The following is a 19,436-nucleotide window of genomic DNA, read 5'->3' on the forward strand; positions in this document are numbered from 1 at the left end:
TCTCAGTTGTGTGTTTGTGACTGACCCTGGAGGAGATGTTCACTCAGACTTTGGAAATTAACTATGTTTCCATCCCTAGAACCTGGAGGAAAGCTCCAGAGTTCTAGTGGACATGCTATCTACCTAGGCTGAGATTCAAATATTCCCCAAACTGCCTACCTGCCCCCAAATGTTCCTGCATATTTGAGCCTCCTAGACAAAAGGGAGGGAGCCAATTCCGCTTGGATTGAAATGCAAGGCTAACCTTCGTGTCCAGGTCATTGGCTAGCCTATCTTAGGCACCACATCCAGTCCAGCCCCTCCTGTATTTTCTTTTTCTTTTCTTTTTTTTTTTTTTTAAGATTTATTTATTTATTTGACGGAGAGACAGAGAGCACAAGCAGGGGGAGCAGGAGAGGGAGAAGCAGGCTCCCTACTGAGCAGGGAGCATGACCTGAGTCAAAGGCAGATGCTTAACCAGCTGAGCCACCCAGGCACCCCCCCTCCTGTATTTCCTCTCTCACCCTCACTCATTCCCAACAGGGTGGCAAATTCACCCACTAAATTTGTATATTACGCTGATCTTGATATTCCAGCTATCCATGAATATAGTGTAAGCCCCTATTGTATAGTCTGAAATTATTCAGCTGATCTTGCTTCTACTCAAGACTCCTTTAAATCAGTGTGCCATTGCACAGGGCTGGAGTGATCACCTAAGACGTATCTATGTCCCTGTCACTCCTAAAATCCTTCAAGAACTCCATTACGATATAGGAAAGTATCTGAGCTCCCTAACCTGTTATATAAGACCTCTCATGTTCTGGTCCTGCAACCTCTGTAAGCTCACATTTTGCACTCCACCTATGCTCACTGCTCATGATTTCCCAGAACTTTCCAGCCTTTGTGTCTACACTCTTGTGATTTCCTCGGGGCAATGAGGAAATTTCTATCAGCACTCAGATCAGCTGTGATTTCTTACCGGAGCTGCCCTTGACCTTTCCCCTTCTCCAACTACTTTTGGTCAATGGCGCCTCCTTTATATTCATCTAGAACACTCTGCTTATCTCCATCATGATCTCTGTCACTTAGTTCTCAAGTTGTCTCTTCACCCATTTATCTCTTCAACTACCTCCTTTGTGACTGAGTATGTGGATAGTGGGAATCCAGTAGTGACTCAATTTAACCTAAATCGATTTTTTGAGGGATACCTGGGTGGTTCAGTCGGTTAAGCGTCTGCCTTCAGCTCAGGTCATGATCCCAAGGTCCTGGGATCGAGCCCCACGTCGTGCGCCCCGCTCAGCGGGGAGTCTGCTTCTCCCTCTGCCTCTGCCTGCAGCTCCCCCTGCTTGTGCTCTCTCTCTCTCTGATAAATAAATAAATATAGATAATAAATAAATAAATAAATTTTAAAAACCCTTTAAAAAATAAAAAATGAAAATAAATAAATAAAATAAATTGATTTTGATCTTTTAGAACTTGCAATAGTGCCAAGCTTTTTTCAGCATCAGGGCCTTGGCACAATTGGTTCTGTCTGGAATAATTTTCTTCCCACATTCTCCTTATTTTCTACACAACACGGATTATAATTTCAAATTATTTATGAAGGTAACATAGCTGATAATTAACAGCCCAGGTACTGATATCACAGTGCCTCATTTCAAACAGCAAAATGGGTGACCTTAAGCCCCTTTCTCACTTTGTGTGTTGTGTCTGGGCACACACTGTATGGAGTTCCTTATGTGAAAAATGGGACTAATAATCCTAGTTATGAGGATTAAGTTAAATAAGATATAATGCGCTAAACAGACTGGAACCTGGAACATAGCTTAATGTTTAGGGCTCTCTACTTAAAAAAAAAAAAAAAAAGTTTGGTTTTGTTTTTTGTTTTTTGGGTTTTTTTAATTACTGAATGGGTTTGCACTGTAAACTCCAGGAAGGCGGGGACTTTGATATCTCCTTCACTATTGTTCCCAGTGCCTAGCTTGGCATACAGTATTTGCTAAATAAATCCATGTGCTCTGAATGACAGAATAAATCACGATCCTTACTTTGGAGTGTTAATTAAAGACAAGTAAGAACTGTGGCTGCTTAAAGCCATGTTAGTGGCCTGCTTTTGTCAGCAATAAACTTTTTTTTTTTTAGCAATAAACTTTTAAGCCTTATATTCACTTGGCTACATAAACAAGCATCTCTTTTTTTTCTTTGGTTTAAATGAAAACACTTGCGTGAAAGTTAGATGAGTGGAGTCTCTTTTTTAAATTTTTGTGAGAGGAACACAGCTCTTATTTACTTTATTCAGAACAGAGAGTATCATGTCTACTACTGACTAAGAATCTGCCGGAATAAGTATGCTCAGTTTAAGGTGACCTTGCTCTACGGAGAACAGAGAGTCTCAGGATGATGTACTATGAGAACAAAATGACAAAGTGATGTAGGAGCTGAAATCCAACAATGATCCTGGGTTTTATTTTAGTGAAAACTTTAGCTTCTTCCAGCACAAACCATCTTATGAAATCAGGGGGTATGGACAGAGAAGAAGAAAGGACAACCTTTCACTTTTTAGTAGGGCAAGAGGTAAAGTTTTGAAAAGGAAGAAAAGTCTAAAGTCAGTTTCCCTGGCTTATTTTATGTGACTTTTTAAAATCACAAAACTTTCCACCAAGAATGCTGCCTTCTTTCGTTTTTAGATATTTTATTTTTTAAGCAGTCTCTACACCCAACATGGGGCTCGAACTCAGAACCCCGAGATCAAGAGTTGCATGCTCCACCAGCTAAGCCGGCCAGGCGCCCCTCAACCAAAAGACTTTTAAAAATAAGTCACTGGGTAAATGGAATGAGAAGAATTATGCTAGGAAACCCAGCTTGAGGAAAGCTGAATGCAGCCAAGGCAGACAGGAGCTACTTACTTCTCACTCTCAACAGAGACCAGCCCTGTGGATCATCGGGAGCAAAGCGCTACGAGTTCTGCCCAAAAGCCCATAAGCACCAATGGACCTCAGCATCCTGAGCACAGAAGACCCAGGGCCAGATCCTTCATTTTCCAACCCCAGAACCAGTACCAATTCTTTTGCTGGCCAATTATATATGTGATAAACATTTTCAGTCATGTCCTGCATCATATGTTGTTTGTCATATTACATGATCTCAGAGCTTGAACATGATGATTTTGTGCAAAGCTTAAACATGGGCAGGTGGTAATGGTCTCAGGAGGAAGAGGAACAGGCTTCCGAGTATAGATTTGGGGTTCTGGCCACTAGGCTTGGGAATCAAGCTTCTGCATCTTAGCTCCCTTCTTGGGAAAGACACTAATAGCACAGATTCCCTCCTTGGGCAAATGATAGGTGGCTTTCTTGCTTGCCCAAAGAACACAGAATCTCTTAAGACCCAAATACCATTCCTTGTTTATAATTTTTGTCTCTAGAGTCTTTCAACTATAAGCCAGATGAAAGAGCAACTCTGACCCTTTCCGACCCTACAGAAAACTGGCGGACTGACGAAACACAACTGTGGGCGGATGAGGGGAAGAGCAGGGGTTGGGGCTGGAGGGAGGGCTCTGGCCATTTGTATACTTACCACTTTTTGGTTCCCTTCATTATCGGTGAGCAGCCATTCGATATCCAGGGTGTCTTTTTCTGGAAGCCCCAGTTGATGGTGACAGGGCAAAGTGACCTTTTCTTCTGCCACTCTCTTGATCTCGGTGTGAGTCCCCAAGGTTCCAATAGAGTAGGAAACTGGAAGAGGAGAGCCTCTAATGAGTAATGTAGAAATGCATAGCTATGTGTGGGAAGCAAATATTACAACAAATAATTCCTGGGTGTTCCTGTGGGCAAGGGGCAAATCAAGGAGTTGGAAGAATCCTAGACCAGAGGTACCAGAAGTCCTGGAACCTCCCACTGGCTCCTCCTTTAACTGAATTCATCATTATCTTCTTTAGCCCCCCGAACTATACCCTTAGCAATGCCTGTCTTTCCTGCCTTTTTGCGTTTTTACGGATGATGAAATTACTCAGGTCAACAATTGTGTGTGTGTGTGTTTTTTAACTTTCTCTCCTTTACCAGCACCGACTTGCAAAAGGACAGAAACCAAAGGAAAGGCAGGGGTTGGCACCCTCCCCAGAACAGGCTCCAAATATCACTTCACCCCTTGAGCCACCTTAGAGACAGCCTACCCCCACAGACTGACAGGTAAGTGCAGGATGCCTCGGGGAATGAGTGGGATTTTATAGGCCGTTCCTGCTTTTCTTAGGTACACTCATCCTCTGTTCCCCCAACTTCTGTCTTCCAGTCTCTATAGTCTCATCCCACGTGGCTTCAAAATATGAAGCAACCCTTCCTATCCAAAGTGAAATTCCAAGTTACTACATTTGGATCCCGTCCCTCCACCCATCCAGTATCCCTTTGGCCAACAGGGAATCAAAGGCTCAGATTTAGTTGAAATGCCACTTTGGCTTTCTTTACCTCTAATTTTCATCTTGTTCCAGGAATGGTATCTTGTCAGCAAGCCTAGGGTCCAGACTCGCTCACCTTCTCTCCTTCCTATTCATTTCGGACACCGTGGACTATGAAATCCACGGTGTTAAATAACCTCGCCTGGATTCTAGGTATGATGTGTCTGGCATTACGTGTGCTCTAAGATCCTCCTTTGTCTCCTTGCACATAATAAAGGGGCTCAGCATGAAAAGCCATTCACAATGTTCCAGTGCTACGTTCACAAGGTAACAGAATCATCCAACCTCCAAGTTGGAACAGCCCCAAGTGTCAGGGTTTCTGGTGAAGTCCTCTCTCCTGAGGAGCACTCACTCTGCCACTTCAGAGGGTTTTAAGCCTAAAGATCAAGGATCATGGCTCACAGAAGCACATAAGCTACCTTTCTTATTCCCTGTTCATTTCCCAAGATAGATTAGCAGTAAGTCTGTAGAAAGGAAAAGGACCTGAAAGGAGGAAGAAGGGAGCAGGGGAGACTGTAGTTCCCTCTAAACAGGGGGGCAGATTGGGTTGATACTGCAGGGTTGGACCCTCAGAGGCATCCACCCTAAGAGAAGCAGCAGGTGGATTCCCAAGCTCCATGGCAAACAAAGGAGACCACAGAGATCTGTGGGGCATAAGAAAGGGCCTTCAGAACCAACAGGAAAAGCCCCTCATAGGGTCTTACTGACATTCCCAATAAGGTTTCTGTTATTTCTGTTTAAAACTTGAAACTCAATGAGAGTGGCCACCATTTAGGGAGTATGTCATATGGTTTGGCTGTACACTGATTACTCAACTCTATGAAGAAACGGTGATTATCCAAATCTATGGATGAAACCTAAAGAGGAGCTTAGCAATTTGCTCAAGATCACACAGCTAGGAAAGGACAGATCAGGGGCTCAACCCCAGATCTGTCTCACTGCAAAGCTCATACTCCAACAGCCATGCTATGCTGCTTCTGCCCTATGTCTTATGTGGCTTCCTGGACATGTGGTTCTCCCATTAGCCTGTAAGCTCCTTGAGATTAGGTACCAATTCACCACTACATTCCCAAAGCTCTCAGCCCAGGGCCCCTCACACTGCAGGTGCTCAATAAACAGTTGTTGGATTGACTTAAATTTAACCCATGTACTTGTTTCACCCATGAGCAAACTGAGGCCGAGGGATAAAGGAGTTGCCCTGAGGTCCTACAACTCCTTTAAGGCATAACCCATATAAAACCCATTCTCCCTCAGTCCCCATAAAGCAGCTGTAGAACAGCAGGGAGATTAGCCAGTTTGCATTGCACCAAGCTAAGCTTCGAAAAAGGAGCTATGGTTTCTACCCCTGCTCACTTTCCACTGGATACAATGATCAAATGAAACCAGCATCCCATGCCCCTGGCGAAGCCAGAGAACCCAGCACCAATTTGGTGCATACAGTAGGCGCTATACATTAAATAAATAAATGCAGACTCATCTATGAAAGTTGCCAATTTGAGCCACTAGAGGGAATCACAGGCTCAGATTTAGTTGATGTCCCAAAAGGGAAGGAACACAGTGGTGGGTGGTGTGCTTTGCCAGAGTACCACATTCTATTTATACTGTAGCCAGAATTAAATACGGCAGTGTGGGGAGGGGGCCGCCCAGTGAATACAAATGACTTTACCAAGGCAGGGAAACTCAAGATCAGAGTGCATGCACCTCTAGTCTTCCCTGAACCTCAGCTCCCCAGACTTCAGGGGGTCACTGGGATCCCTGAAAATTTCTCAAATTTCTCCTTCTGTGCTTCCCCCCCACACACACACACCTGCGTTCTGTAGCCTAAGCAGACAGGGGCCTGGGCTCTGTATAGAATTCTCAGGCTTGGCAATGGGTAAGGGGGCTGCCAAGCACATGTATCCGCTGTCTGGTGGATGAGTGGGAAGAGCTAGCCCTGGGCTCCCAGGCATTAAAGCGTTCATCTTTGTTAAGAAAGACCGTAAGAGATCATCAAAATTTAACTTAGGAGGAAATTACAGCTCAGAGAATTGAAACATTAACAGAACTGCAAGTAAGGAAATACAGCTGATCCTTGAACAAGGCAGGGTTATTGGCACCGGCCCCCCTCGCAGTCCAAAATCTACATATAACTTTTGACTCCTCCAAAACTTAACTACTAGGAGCCTACTGTGGACGGGAAACTTTACCAATAACATAAATAGTCAATTAACATGTATTCTGTATGTTATGTACATTGTATACTGTATTCTTATAATACAGTCAGAGAAAAGAAAATATTAAGAAAATCATAGGAAAGAGAAAACACATGTACAGTACTGTACTATAAGAAATCCACATGTAAGTGCATCCACACAATTCAAGGGTCAACAGAACTCTCCACGGGGTGTCTGAGATGCGCCCTGCACTTGATGGTGGGGGAAGGTACTGGAGGTAGCAAGTGGTGCAAACATTCTCTGTGTGCATGTGCAAGATTCAGTCATGGAAGCCTCCAGCTCTCCCTAAGGGAAGGCTTCTGATACAACTCAGGCACGTAACACAGGCCCTTTGAGAGCCTGACCTTGGGAGAATTACCCTCCCTGAGCCTTACCGTTCTCATCTGCAAAATGGGAATTAAAGGAGACACTGACTAAGGCACCCAGCACAGTGATTGCACATGGGAGTCTCCCTGCTAAAATGTCAGTTCCCTTCCCTTGCTTTTCTCTACGAGAAGAAGGGTTGTTTTATTTTCTCAGATGAGATCATCATTTTCTCAGCTGAGTTCAAGATTTTATTCTCTAAAGGACATTTACATTTACTAAAGCTTTTCTTGAGCCTTTAAGACCTTCAATGAGTTGGGCAAGGGGTAACTTTTTGTTTTTCAGCATGTATACTTTTATATAACCGAGAGAAATAAGACACGTATTTTGAAGATGAGGCTATTGAGAAGATAATTGTACATTTTATTTATTTTTTAAAGATTTTATTTATTTATTTTTAAAGACTTTATTTATTTATTTATTTGACACAGAGAGAGAGAGAATACAGGCAGGGGGAGCCGGAGAGGGAGAAGCAGGCTCCCCGCTGAGCAGGGAGCCCGATGCGGGGCTCGATCCTAGGACCCTGAGATCATGACCTGAACTGAAGGCAGACACTTAACCAAGTGAGCCACCCAGGTGGCCCGATTTTATTTTTCAGTAATCTCTACACCCAGTGTGGGGCTTGAACTCACAACTCTTGAGATCAAGAGTCACATGCTCTACTAACTGAGCCAGCCAGGTACCCCGATAATAGAAAATTTTTATTTTTTTTTAAGATTTTATTTATTTATTTGACAGAGACAGAGAGCACAAGCAGGGGGAGTGGCAGAGGGAGAGGGAGAAGCAGGCTCCCCGTGGAGCAGGGAGCCCGATGAGGGGCTTCATCCCAGGACCCTGATCGAACTTTTCTCAGTGGACCTGTTCACCTACCTGAATGGGAAGAGAATTTTCTTATGTTTCCCTTTACATATCTAGAAAGCCTCATGAGAATCAAAATCATTGAATGTCCGTCAGAAAAATAAAAAGGATTTTGGATATTTTTTTTTTTAAGATTTTATTTATTGGGCACTTGGGTGGCTCAGTCAGTTAAGCGTCTGCCTTCAGCTCAGGTCATGATCCCAGGGTCTTGGGATCAAGGCCCGCATCTGTCTCCCTGCTCAGCCAGGAGCCTCTTTCTCCCTCTGCCCCTCCCCCCTGCTCGTGCATGTGCTCTCTCTCTCTCCCTCAAAAATAAATTTTAAAAAAGATTTATTTATTTGAGAGTGAAAGAGAGTGAATGGGAGGGAGAGGGAGAGAGAGTCTGAGGCAGATTCCGTGCTGAGCACAGAGCCTGGTGTGGGGCTTAATCCCACGACGGCAAGACAATGCATGACCTGAGCCGAAACCAAGAGTCGGACGCTTAACTGACTGAGCCACCCAGGTGCCCCAGACTTTGGATATTTTTAAATCAACTTCTCTCATTTTACAGATCAAGAAACTGAGGCTTAGAGAGAAGTGACTCACCCAAAGGCCTCTTGATTTCTAGACTAATTTCTACAATTTTCTACATAAAATTCTGTAGGGGTGGTGTGTGTGGGTACGTGCATGCGTGTGTGCGTGTGTGTGTGTGTGTGTGTGTGTGTGTGTGCAGAGGCATGTGCCTTCCTGACTGTTTCTGGAACACAATCTGCAATTCAAGAGATGGCATGATGTAATAGAAGGAGCATGAACTTTGGAGTCAGATCAACAGAGATTTAAGTAGTGCCTGTTAGTCCAATTAATTTCCTGACCACTCTGGGTCTTTTTTTCTTCCCTGTGAAATGAGAAGAAAAACATCAGCCAGGAAAGACTGTTGTAAGATCATATATGATGTATGTAAAGTGTGTGACACTGACGCTCAGGATACAGGACCCACTCACCACATGGTTATTATCATTCATAATTGTACATACTGTACTTCCAAAGACAAGGAAAACCAGAAGAGCATGCTGAGGAGGTGAAGCAGGAGGGTGAGGAGTTTGGAAGTCATTTTGCTTGAAAACCGTTAATATTTGGCCATATTTGCTTTGTCTCTCTCTCTCTCTCGTTTTTGCTGCTGGTTGAAAGTAAGTTACAGATAACATGACATTTGACCTCTAAATGTTTCAGCAAGGACCCCCTAAAACTAAGGGCCTTCTTCTACACAACCAGAACATACCACCACACCTAAGAAAGTTAACAGTGTTGTATGAAAGGTCATTTTCTTAAAAAATATATTTTTTCTTTTTAAGTAATCTCTACACCCCATGTGGGGCTCAGACTTATAACTCCGAGATCAAGAGTTGTGTGCTCTACCGACTGAGCCAGCCAGGCGCCCCTGGAAGATCATTTCTGACAAGAGTGGCTGAGGAAGGCTCTGATGACAAGTGGGATTGAATGAGTTCTGGAAAGACAGACAAGTGCTTTTCCTATACAGACCTGAGGTGGTGGAGGGGCAGCTTCAACAGAAGGCAGCACTGTCTTCTCCTGTCCCCTCTTGCAAGCTCCCTCACTGTGAACTAGGAAAGTTTCTCTAGTTCTACAAGTTTCTTTTCTGTATATTTTGCTTTCTCAACCCCATACCCAGAATCTCAAGGGCTAGCTCCCTTTTTGAGAGCTTCAGAAAAGGAAAACCACATTCACTGGGAGCCATTAAGCAATGACTGTTCTAATGTCTTCTCAAATACGAACCTGTATTTGGTATTTAGAGACAGCCTACAGCTAACGCAGCGAAGCTTGCAGGTTATCAGTGGAATTTCAGACATCTGAGAATCGGCGCAGCGCCTTCTTGTTCCGCCCCAGAGGTGAGTAATTTGTTCCTGGAGTCCCTAAATTTGGTGGTGTGGGTGTGCAAGGACCGAGGTGGCAGCCTGAGAGGTGGGCTTCAGTCAGGGGCCCAGATATTAGGTTTCCTCCCCTCCCCAGGCTGTTGGTTTTGGAGAAGGGGGAAAGAGAAGGCTGGGGAAGGAAAGAGGGAAAGGGAGTGGGGAAGGGTTGAGGGAGGGAGGCGAGGAAGCAGGGGAGCTAGAGGTGGTAGGACAGGGGAGGAGAACAAGAAAGAGCCTCACGCTGTAAAAGACCGTTAAAGAGGTCTTCAGACTAAACCCAGACTGATTACAAACTATCAAGTCACCTCCCCTCCCCCTCTGTGAAAACTGTCTGGTAGGTACATCCTATGTATTTATCCACATCAAAAAAGTGTACTGAGATCTTCCCCTGGTACAGCACTGGGAATGCAAAGTTGGTAACCATCTCTCCTCGCTCAAACCATGTGAAACCTACTGATTAATAATGCCTTAGGTTTGTTTAGCTCAGCTCGCTCAAATGCATTATCTCATGTGAGCCCGTGACTACATAGGAGCGAATGTCATCACCTCTGTTTTAGAGAAGAGAGACTTGAGGACCCCACAGAAGTGGTAAGGGGATTCAGAAGAGGAAGATCACCAAAGTGATCAGGGATGGCTTCATAGAAAAGGAAGTATTTCACCTGGGCCTTGAAAAACAGATTGGAATTTGGGCAGTTATAAATGAGGGGATGGCATTCCAAAGATTGGAAATGGCAGCCTGACTGCTTAGCCTGACCTCAGTACTTGACAGATTGGAACATCACCTTGGACCCTTGGTCATGACAAGTTCACACGGCTGATGGGTGGCACTGTGGGGACGTGAGCCCATCTCCAGTTTTTATTTGAGTCTCTTTCCCACACCAAAGGTCATTGCCTTTGCCTTGAAATTGGCTGGTGGGGAACATAGAGACCACATTGATTAAATGTGCATGGCACAAAGCTGGGTAGCAGAGCTGGTCTGATTGGACACACTTAAGATATATAATTATCTTGCTAGCTGGGATCCTGAGCCAAAAGTGAGATGATGTTTAATACAAACAAATGTTAGAAGTTACAGCTAGACACAAGCACAGAGTGGGGAGCTTTGGAGGACCTGGGGCTCTACAAGATTTATATTAACCACCAGTGTGATACGGTTGCTGAAAAAACCAACAAGAGCCTGGGCTGCGTTAAGAGAGGCCTGATGTCCCAAATATGGAGTGTTGCAGTTCCATCGTATTTGGAACTAGCCAAAGGAGCACATCCGAAGCATCAGAGATGCTGCATGCTGAGAGGAGCAGTGACAAGCAGGTGGGAGCTACAGAGTCAGAGGGAGAAGCAGGCTCCCCGCCGAGCAAGGAGCCCGATGCGGGACTCGATCCCAGGACCCTGGGATCATGACCTGAGCTGAAGGCAGACAATTCACCGACTGAGCCACCCAGGCGTCCCTGTTGATAGACTTTCTAACAGTCCTGCCTGATAAGAGAATGAGCTTGTATCATTTAGTGAACTTTCCATTACTGGGGTCATTCACGTGGGGGATATGTCAGGAGCTGTAAAAAGGATCCTTATACGTGGATGATGAATCAATATGTAAAGTCCTTTCTAACTACAATATTGTATGAAATATTAATCGATATCTTCATATTCAAGGCACTGTCCTAGTTGAATGGGATGCAAAGTATTAAGATACAAATGTACACTATTATCTATCAATGTGTTTTGTCACTGTCAGTCAGCTCTTACAGAATTGATACAAATGATCTCATTCTGTTTCATTGTGAACATTGCTTTTTAAAGATTGTTGAAGTGCCTTTTAAAAGAAGTAAAAGGAACTAACCCAAGCAGTTACAGCACTTCTTTCCTATCTGTGGATGTTTTAATCCACAAGGGGGCAGAATTTACTTATTGAGGATTAGCCATGCCTCATCTTTAATGCAGTTCTTATATTAGTAAGAAGGATTATTATTGACAAAGAATTATAGGTGACCTTGGATTTAAGCTTGATAAGCACTTTGTTGCCATTTGTGATTATATACTAAATTTCAAACGACCCACATTTAATTTTCAAGGGCAACAGAAATTGGAAAATACAGTCAGACATTTGAGAGGGACTTTACCAAGGCAATAGAAACATAACACTATTTTAATAGCTTAAATTCACTGTTTTCACTTTTTCCAACTGAAATGGATGTTTACTCTGAGACCAAAAATCTCATTTTAATTGCAGAATTTATTATGAAACAAATCAATTACTCAGGTGCTGTCAAGAATTGTCTTAGTAGACAGTAAATTAAAAAAAAAAAAGACAAAGGGAAGGAAAAAATCCATCACAGATGACTTAGAGGGACTGAGGAATCAGCAAAAGAATCCTCCAGGTCCTTTCAGTCTTGATTTTTAGTCTTGGTTCTAGGCCAGTCACTTACAGAATTACAAAATCCTGGGATGTTCTGGTTATATGGAATCTACAATCTCAAGCTTGGGAAGGCCTACGGAAGGTCACTGTCTTGACTTCTGGACAATTTCATATTTAAAACTCATCTGCTGAAACGTATGAAATGGTTCATATTCTCTTATCATTGAGAATCTGAAATCACAGCAACACTGTTCCAAGACATTGACACTTTTGTCAGTATCAAATTTTTTACTATTGTATATCATGAGATACTTAGGGATAGTGACTTCCCTAGAATGTCTTAAAACAAACACCTTGTCCTCAATGCTTCAGACTCTGGTGCCACAAAAAGGAACATTGACAAAATAGTTGGCACCCACAGGAGAGTAACTCGGAGTGCTCTTTTGTTCAATGAATACGAGTGGCATTCCTGCTACCATACTAGGTCCTGCTGGAAACAAAGATCAGTGACATTATCTTTTGTCTATGAAGAGATCACAATAATAGAGAAACAAACAGGCATTCAACAAACCCAGTTTAAGGCAGCGTGTGATCAAGATCAATGTGAGGGTCAGGAAGTGGTAAGGGGATTCAGAAGAGGAAGATCACCAAGGTGATCAGGGATGGCTTCATAGAAGAGGAAGTATTTCACCTGGGCTTTGAAAAACAGATTGGAATTTGGGCAGTTATAAATGAGGGGATGGCATTCCAAAGATTGGAAATGGCAGCCTGACTGCTTAGGCTGACCTCAGTACTTGACAGATTGGAACATCACCTTGGACCCTTGGTCTTGACAAGTTCCAACAGAATGGTCAGTAATCTAATGTAAACTGCACGTGAGCTGTGTCACGGCCCTACAGACTGGGGGTTGACTATGTAACAGTAATGTTTTATCCTGATATCTTTAGTAATAATTGTCAGGGAAAGGATACTGACGTGGTCCACAGGGATCAATCATCCCGCTGCTCAGTTATCCCTCAGAATTCTGTTCTCAGGAATGTGCTAGTACATTTTCCATACATGTGTTCATGTTCACATAGGCAGGAAAACACACACATACCTGTGCAGAGAAGCGACAAGCATGCCTGTGTCCGTACACAGATCAGACAAGGTGTGCCTTTGATTCTGAGACGCTGAGAACTAGATGCCTCACTAACCTAGTTCACTGACATGTCTATTTATAGCCTCTGTCTCATTCCAAATGCTAAGTCTCTTTCTAAATCTAAATCTTTTATTACCTTCGGCGGGGAGGAAATTAAAAATAGACACAGACTTACTACTGAGAGTGCAATTGTCAGTTTTTAGGGATACATGACAATGGAGAATTGAGATCATGCTGATAAAAATCCACTGATGAATTAAAGCATCAATTCATCCTTTATCTATCCCATCTACCATCCTATAAAAACTAATAACAAAGAGAAGATGATCTTCAAAGAGAAGATCTCTTTCTCCCTCAGTCACCTCTTCTAGGGTTAGAGAGTTGAGCCATGATACTTTGAAAATGAATAAAGAAAAAAATTCAAAGTGGAGTTGGGAAGTTCTAAAGTGGACGTGCTCATGCAGGTACCACTCCTCGAAGTTTACTTTACCTACCCCGAAAGGAAGAAGGAAGGTTTTCTCTTTGCCCAGCAACAACCCCAGCCAATGAGAACCACCACAACTCAGCCAATGAGAAGTCTCCACAACCCGGAATTCTCGCTTTTGTGCAATGGACTTTCCTCGCAAACAGCCCCTCCCAACTTCCTTCTTTCCACTATAGAAGAACACTCCTCACCTTGTTCTGTGGACTTGCCTGTGGTTCACCATGGTTTGTTTGCATGTCCCAAATTGTGATTCCTGTGCTATTCCTTGATAAACACATTTTGCAGATAAACTAACTGGCTATTTTATTTTCAAGGTTCACAAAACAAACAAAAAGAATCAAGGAAGCTGTATTTTCTACTCACAGGGAAATCACTTCCTACATGAGAAAAATGATAATAGACATTTGCCATCCAATATATTTTAAAACTCCTGTATAGAAACATTTATTAACAATAGCCAACAATTTCTGAATGCCTGTTATGTGCAAAGCATTGTGCTACTTGATTTATATTCATTTCCCTTTTTCTTTTCTTTTTTTTTTTTTTTTAAATAAGCTCCACGCCTAGCATGGAGCCCAATGCAGGGCTTGAACTCATGACCCTGAGATCAAGATCTGAGCTGAGATCAAGAGTTGGACGCTTAACTGACTGAGCCACTGGGTGTCCCCATATTCATTTCCATTTTTTATCCTCTTAACAATCCTGTAGGGTAAGCACTATTATTACCCTCATTCTACAGACAAGACACTGAGACACAGAGAGATTAATTTGCCCAAGATCACAGAATTAGTAAGGAGTGGTGCCACAGTTCAAATCCAGCCATTTTAACTCTAACATCCATACCCTTAATGGTATATAATACTGCATCCCAGTACATATATTGAACAAAAATTTCATTGATCTAGTGTTATGCTAGTATTCTTGTGAGTTCCCTCAAAGCTTTTCTACTGTTGGTGACATACAGAAATGCTTCTTAATCTTTACTTATGCTCCCATTTTTTGCATATAAATAAACTCACACTCTACTATTATTTGGAACATATTAAATACTATGATTAAGCAAGGGCATTTTAGAGTATGCTTTTAAAAAAAACTAGATATGAATAGAATGCTGATCAAAAGAAGGTACACAAAAGAGTACATACATATGATTCTATTTATATAAGGTACAAAAACAAAACAAAAAAATTAATCTATGCTTTTGGAATTCCAGAGAGTTGTTACTCTCAGAGGAAGAGATAATGATTAGAAGGGAAGGCTTCTAATGTGCTGACTATGTTTTATATCTTGATTTGAGTGCCTGTTTGGACATGTTCATTTTGTGAAATTCATCAAGCTGTACACTTGTGATTGTGCATTTTATGTATTTATACTTTTTACTAATTATCTATTGGTGCATAACAAACTGTTCCAAAACTTAGCAGCTCAAAACCACCAACATATCTTATCTCAGAGTTTCTGTGAGTCAGGAATCCAGGCACAGCTCAGCTGGGTAGCTCTGGCACAGGGTTTCTCAGGAGGTGGAATTAAACTGTTGGACGGGACTGTGGTCTTATCTGAAAGCTCAACTGAGGTACAGCGAATCCACTTGTAAATTTACAATGTAGTTGTTAGCAGGTCTCAGTCACCACATGGGCCTCTCCACAGGGCTTCGTCACCACATGGCAGCTGGCTTCCCTCAGGGTGAGTGATCCAAAGGGGAGCACAGGAAAGTGCCTAAGATGGGAACTCAGAGGAGACATCTGTTGCCATATTCTATTTGCTATAAGTGACCAAATAATTCCAGCCCACATTCAGGGAGAAGGAGCTATGAGGAGGAATCATTAGGGACAATCTTAGAGGCTACCTATCCCACTCCAAAAAAGCTTTATTTTTTTTAAGAAATATTTAGTTGAAACTTTTTTTAAAAAGATTTTATTTATTTGACAGAGAGAGATACAGCAAGAGAGGGAACACAAGCGGGGTGGGGGGCTGGGAGAGGGAGAAGCAGGCTTCCCGCCGAGCAGGGAGCCCAACGTGGGGCTCGATCCCAGGACCCTGGGATCACAACCTGAGCCAAAGGCAGATGCTTAACGACTGAGCCACCCAGGCGCCCCAGTTGAAACTTTTTTTTAGAGATTTTATTTATTTATTTGTCAGAGAGAGAGCACAAGCAGGGAGAGTGGCAGGCAGAGCAGGCAGAGGGAGAAACAGGCTCCCCGCTGAGCAAGGAACCCGATCCAGGACTCGATCCCAGCACGCTGGGATCATGACCTGAGCCGAACTCAAACTCTTAACCGACTGAGCCACCCAGGTGTCCCAAAAAAGCTTTAAAAATTACACAATAACTTCCTCTGCCTCTCCACTCACAATAATAACCACTGTCGTGTAGATTTAAAAATGCTTTAAGAACTCACTAATTTTTTGGTAATCACAACATCCCTCAAGAGTAGGTTGATGGCATGATTTTTTCATTCTGTTTTATGGAAGTGTAATAATAAGCTTGATCTTATCACTTTTATATTTGCATAACACTTTTCAGGTTTCACAATTCTTTCCCATCTGTATTTTGAGTTTTGTTATGCAGAGTAAGTGGGAACTATAGTTTAGTGTTAGTTTATCTGAAAGTACTATGAAAATTATAAAAACATTTTATAATATTAATATCTAGCATTTATTGAGTGCTTACCATATGCCTGTACTGGGGGTGCCTGGGTGGCTCAGTCAGTTAAGAGTTCAAGTTTTGGTTTTGGCTCAGGTCATGTTCTCATGGGTCGTGAGATCAAGCCCCATGTCAGGCTCCGTGCTCAGCAGGGAGTCTGCTTAAAGATTCTCTCCCTCTGTCCCTCCCCCAACTCACACAAGCTCTCTCTCTCTTAAATAATCTTTAAAAAACAAAAAAACTACATGCCAGTTACTATATGCTATAGCAGAATATATATGTATGCATATATAATGAATGTGTATACACATTCACTTAATCATTTAGCCCCATGAGGCAGGGTTTTGCCTCATTTTATAGAGCAAATCCTAATAATTTGCTAAGATTTCAGAGCTAATAATTGATACAGCCAAAATTTCAACTCAAAGAGTCTGACATCAGACCTCCTATGCTCTACAAAGAAGGTAAACTATAATCTTCATTATCGCTCTGATAATACATTTTCCTGGAATATGTCATGGAGAAATTTTTATAAAAACCGTGCCATCCTGATCTTCGTGTGTGTGTGTGTGTGTGTGTGTGTGTGTGTGTGTGTGTGTGTGTGTGTGTGTGTGTGTGTGGAGGAATTGTATTCTAGATTAGGGCAGGTAGAATGTGAAAGACAGTAATTCCCCGTATGGTGCTTGTAACTGACATTAAAGAATATTGTAATCTTCCTCCAAGAGGCCAATGCTATCTACCTGTGATCATTCAGGTAAAGTGCTTGGAATATATTCTTACTAATATGTTCATAAAAAGTTGACCATACTCATCATACTATTCATTTAACATCAACTCTTTTTAAAGGGCTTAAAAATAACGAGGGTATTAGATACGCTCTTAAGGACTGCAGAGGGCTTTAATATGCTTCTCACATCAAGTGTGTGAGCAGAATTATAATCAGGCATAGCTCATGCTTCACCGGAAACATCTCAGAGTTTCTCTTCTCCCAGAGATAGATAATGGCAATTAAAAATCTGGACCTTGATTTGTATGCTACTTAATGATGGTATGCAGATAAATCAGCTAAAGCAGACATCAGCTTCTCACATTAAGGTGGCAAGAATAGATCCAGAATTAGAATTTGGCTTCCTACACTCAGGATATATCCCTGGAGAACATCAGGTCTCTGCAAGGGAGGATTCGTAATGCCGAGTAATTTCCCCTAACTTTGCTCTCTTCCTGTTACTCACCCACACCCAAATTACTCAAATGGCTGCTTCATGTTCATTTATCCACTCATTCACTCATGTGTTTATTCAAATGGCCTAATGATGAGTCTTGGCTTTGACTTGCCAGAGGATTGTCTTCCAGATGATCTTTGCATCAGCAGCACAAACAGGTTCCGGTTGAGTTCCCTTTCTTCCTGCCTCCACACCAGTGTACTCATGCTTGCGGAAGAGGACTAGTGAAGAACAAGACATCACCCCAGTGCTTTCTAATTTGAGATGGGTGGCTCCCAAATCCAGTTAATGATTAGGATCACTTAAAAAGCTTTAAAAAACTTATTTGAAGAATTTTATATAAGCATATGGTAAACAAACAGAACAAGCAGGCATACAGTGCAAAGTAAGTCTCTCGCTCACACCTGGCCCTCAGTTTCCCTCCTACAGGTAACACTTGCTATCAGTTCATGTGCATTCTGTGCCTCACACTTGATTCATGGTTCAACTGGGTATAGAATGTTAAGTTGGATAAAATTCTGATTAAAATTTCAGAAGGCATTGCTCCATTGACTTTCAGCTTCCAAGGCTACTGTTGAGAAATCGGATGCCATTTTTAATTCCAATCTTTTGTGAGTGACCTCTTTTTTTCTCTCTGGGAATTTTTGGGGTCTTATTTTCATCACCAGAGTTGTGAGATTTTGCTAACATGGGTTTTTGTTTGTAAGTCTCTTTTTCCGTTCACTTATGGTTAGGCTAGTCAGTCTGAACACCTATTTCATTTAAATGTCAGGAAATGTTATTACACTACTTAACAATAATTCCTTCTGTTTCCTTTTCTCCTTTTCTTCTTGTTTGTATATACATATATATATCAGATGTTGGACCTCCTGGATTGATCCTCTAGTTTTTCTTACCTTTTTCTCATGTTTTTTGATTGAGTTAGTCCAAGCATTTTTTTTTTTTTTCAAAGTCTCTCTTGGGAGGCATTATAAGGTAGCTGTTAAAATCAGAGATTCAGGGGCACCTGGGTGGCTCAGTCATTAAGCGTCTGCCTTCGGCTCAGGTCATGATCCTGGGGTCCTGGGATCGAGACCCACGTCGGGCTCCCTGCTCCGCGGGAAGCCTGCTTCTCCCTCTCCCACTCCCCCTGCTTGTGTTCCCTCTCTTGCTGTGTCTCTGTCAAATAAATAACTAAAAATGTTAAAAAAAATCGGGGATTCAGTATATTTGATAGACACTTCTTTCTAGGTGTATAACCTTTGATAATTTCCTTACCCTCCTTGTGCCTCAGTTGTCTCATGTATAAAATGGGGGAGAAATGTACCCAACTCATGGGCATTAAATGCAGATTAAAGGATGTTATGATGGTTAAGTTAGCTTTCATATATGCCTGGTACATAGTAAATGTTCAATAAATACTGCTATTATTGTATTAATCTGTTCCTTTTTAAAACATCTTACAATTTTTCCCTTATGTCTCTGAGGATATTAATCACAGGGTTCCTTGCATAGTCTGTTTCTATTTGTCTTCCTCTTACTTTTTGCAAATGGCTCATGTTGGAGAGGGAGATATCCAAGTGCTGTGAGGGAGCACGTTTTTTTCCGCACAGCGGATTTCATTGTAGGCTTTTTTTCACTGTGGCCTTCTCAAATGTCAGTGTCTGTAGGCTTTTTTTCTGAAGCTGTTCTATTTCTCCGGAGAAGAATTCTTAAATCGCCCATCTGTCGGTGGGAGGTGGGCAGTGGCTGCCAAGGATCTCTGAGCTGGGTGAGTAAAAGGGGCTGGGGAGTCCAATTTGAGATGCAAATCAAACAGTCTCAGAGAGAAGACACTAATTTGGGGGA

General features: G+C 42.3%; 1 protein-coding gene across 2 annotated transcripts in view; it reads right to left on the minus strand.

Annotated features, from left to right (window-relative positions):
- The window catches only part of LOC113914247 (CXADR like membrane protein), a 96,488-nt gene that overhangs the window by 18,570 nt on the left and 58,482 nt on the right, over window positions 1-19,436 (minus strand). For both annotated transcript variants that reach the window (XM_027579309.2, XM_027579310.2), the window contains exon 3: window positions 3,553-3,710. In XM_027579309.2, the coding sequence (XP_027435110.1) occupies window positions 3,553-3,710 (158 nt within the window). The remainder of the gene's footprint in view (window positions 1-3,552; window positions 3,711-19,436) is intronic.

The sequence above is a fragment of the Zalophus californianus genome, chromosome 11 (assembly GCF_009762305.2).
Source record: "Zalophus californianus isolate mZalCal1 chromosome 11, mZalCal1.pri.v2, whole genome shotgun sequence".
Lineage (NCBI taxonomy): Eukaryota > Metazoa > Chordata > Mammalia > Carnivora > Otariidae > Zalophus > Zalophus californianus.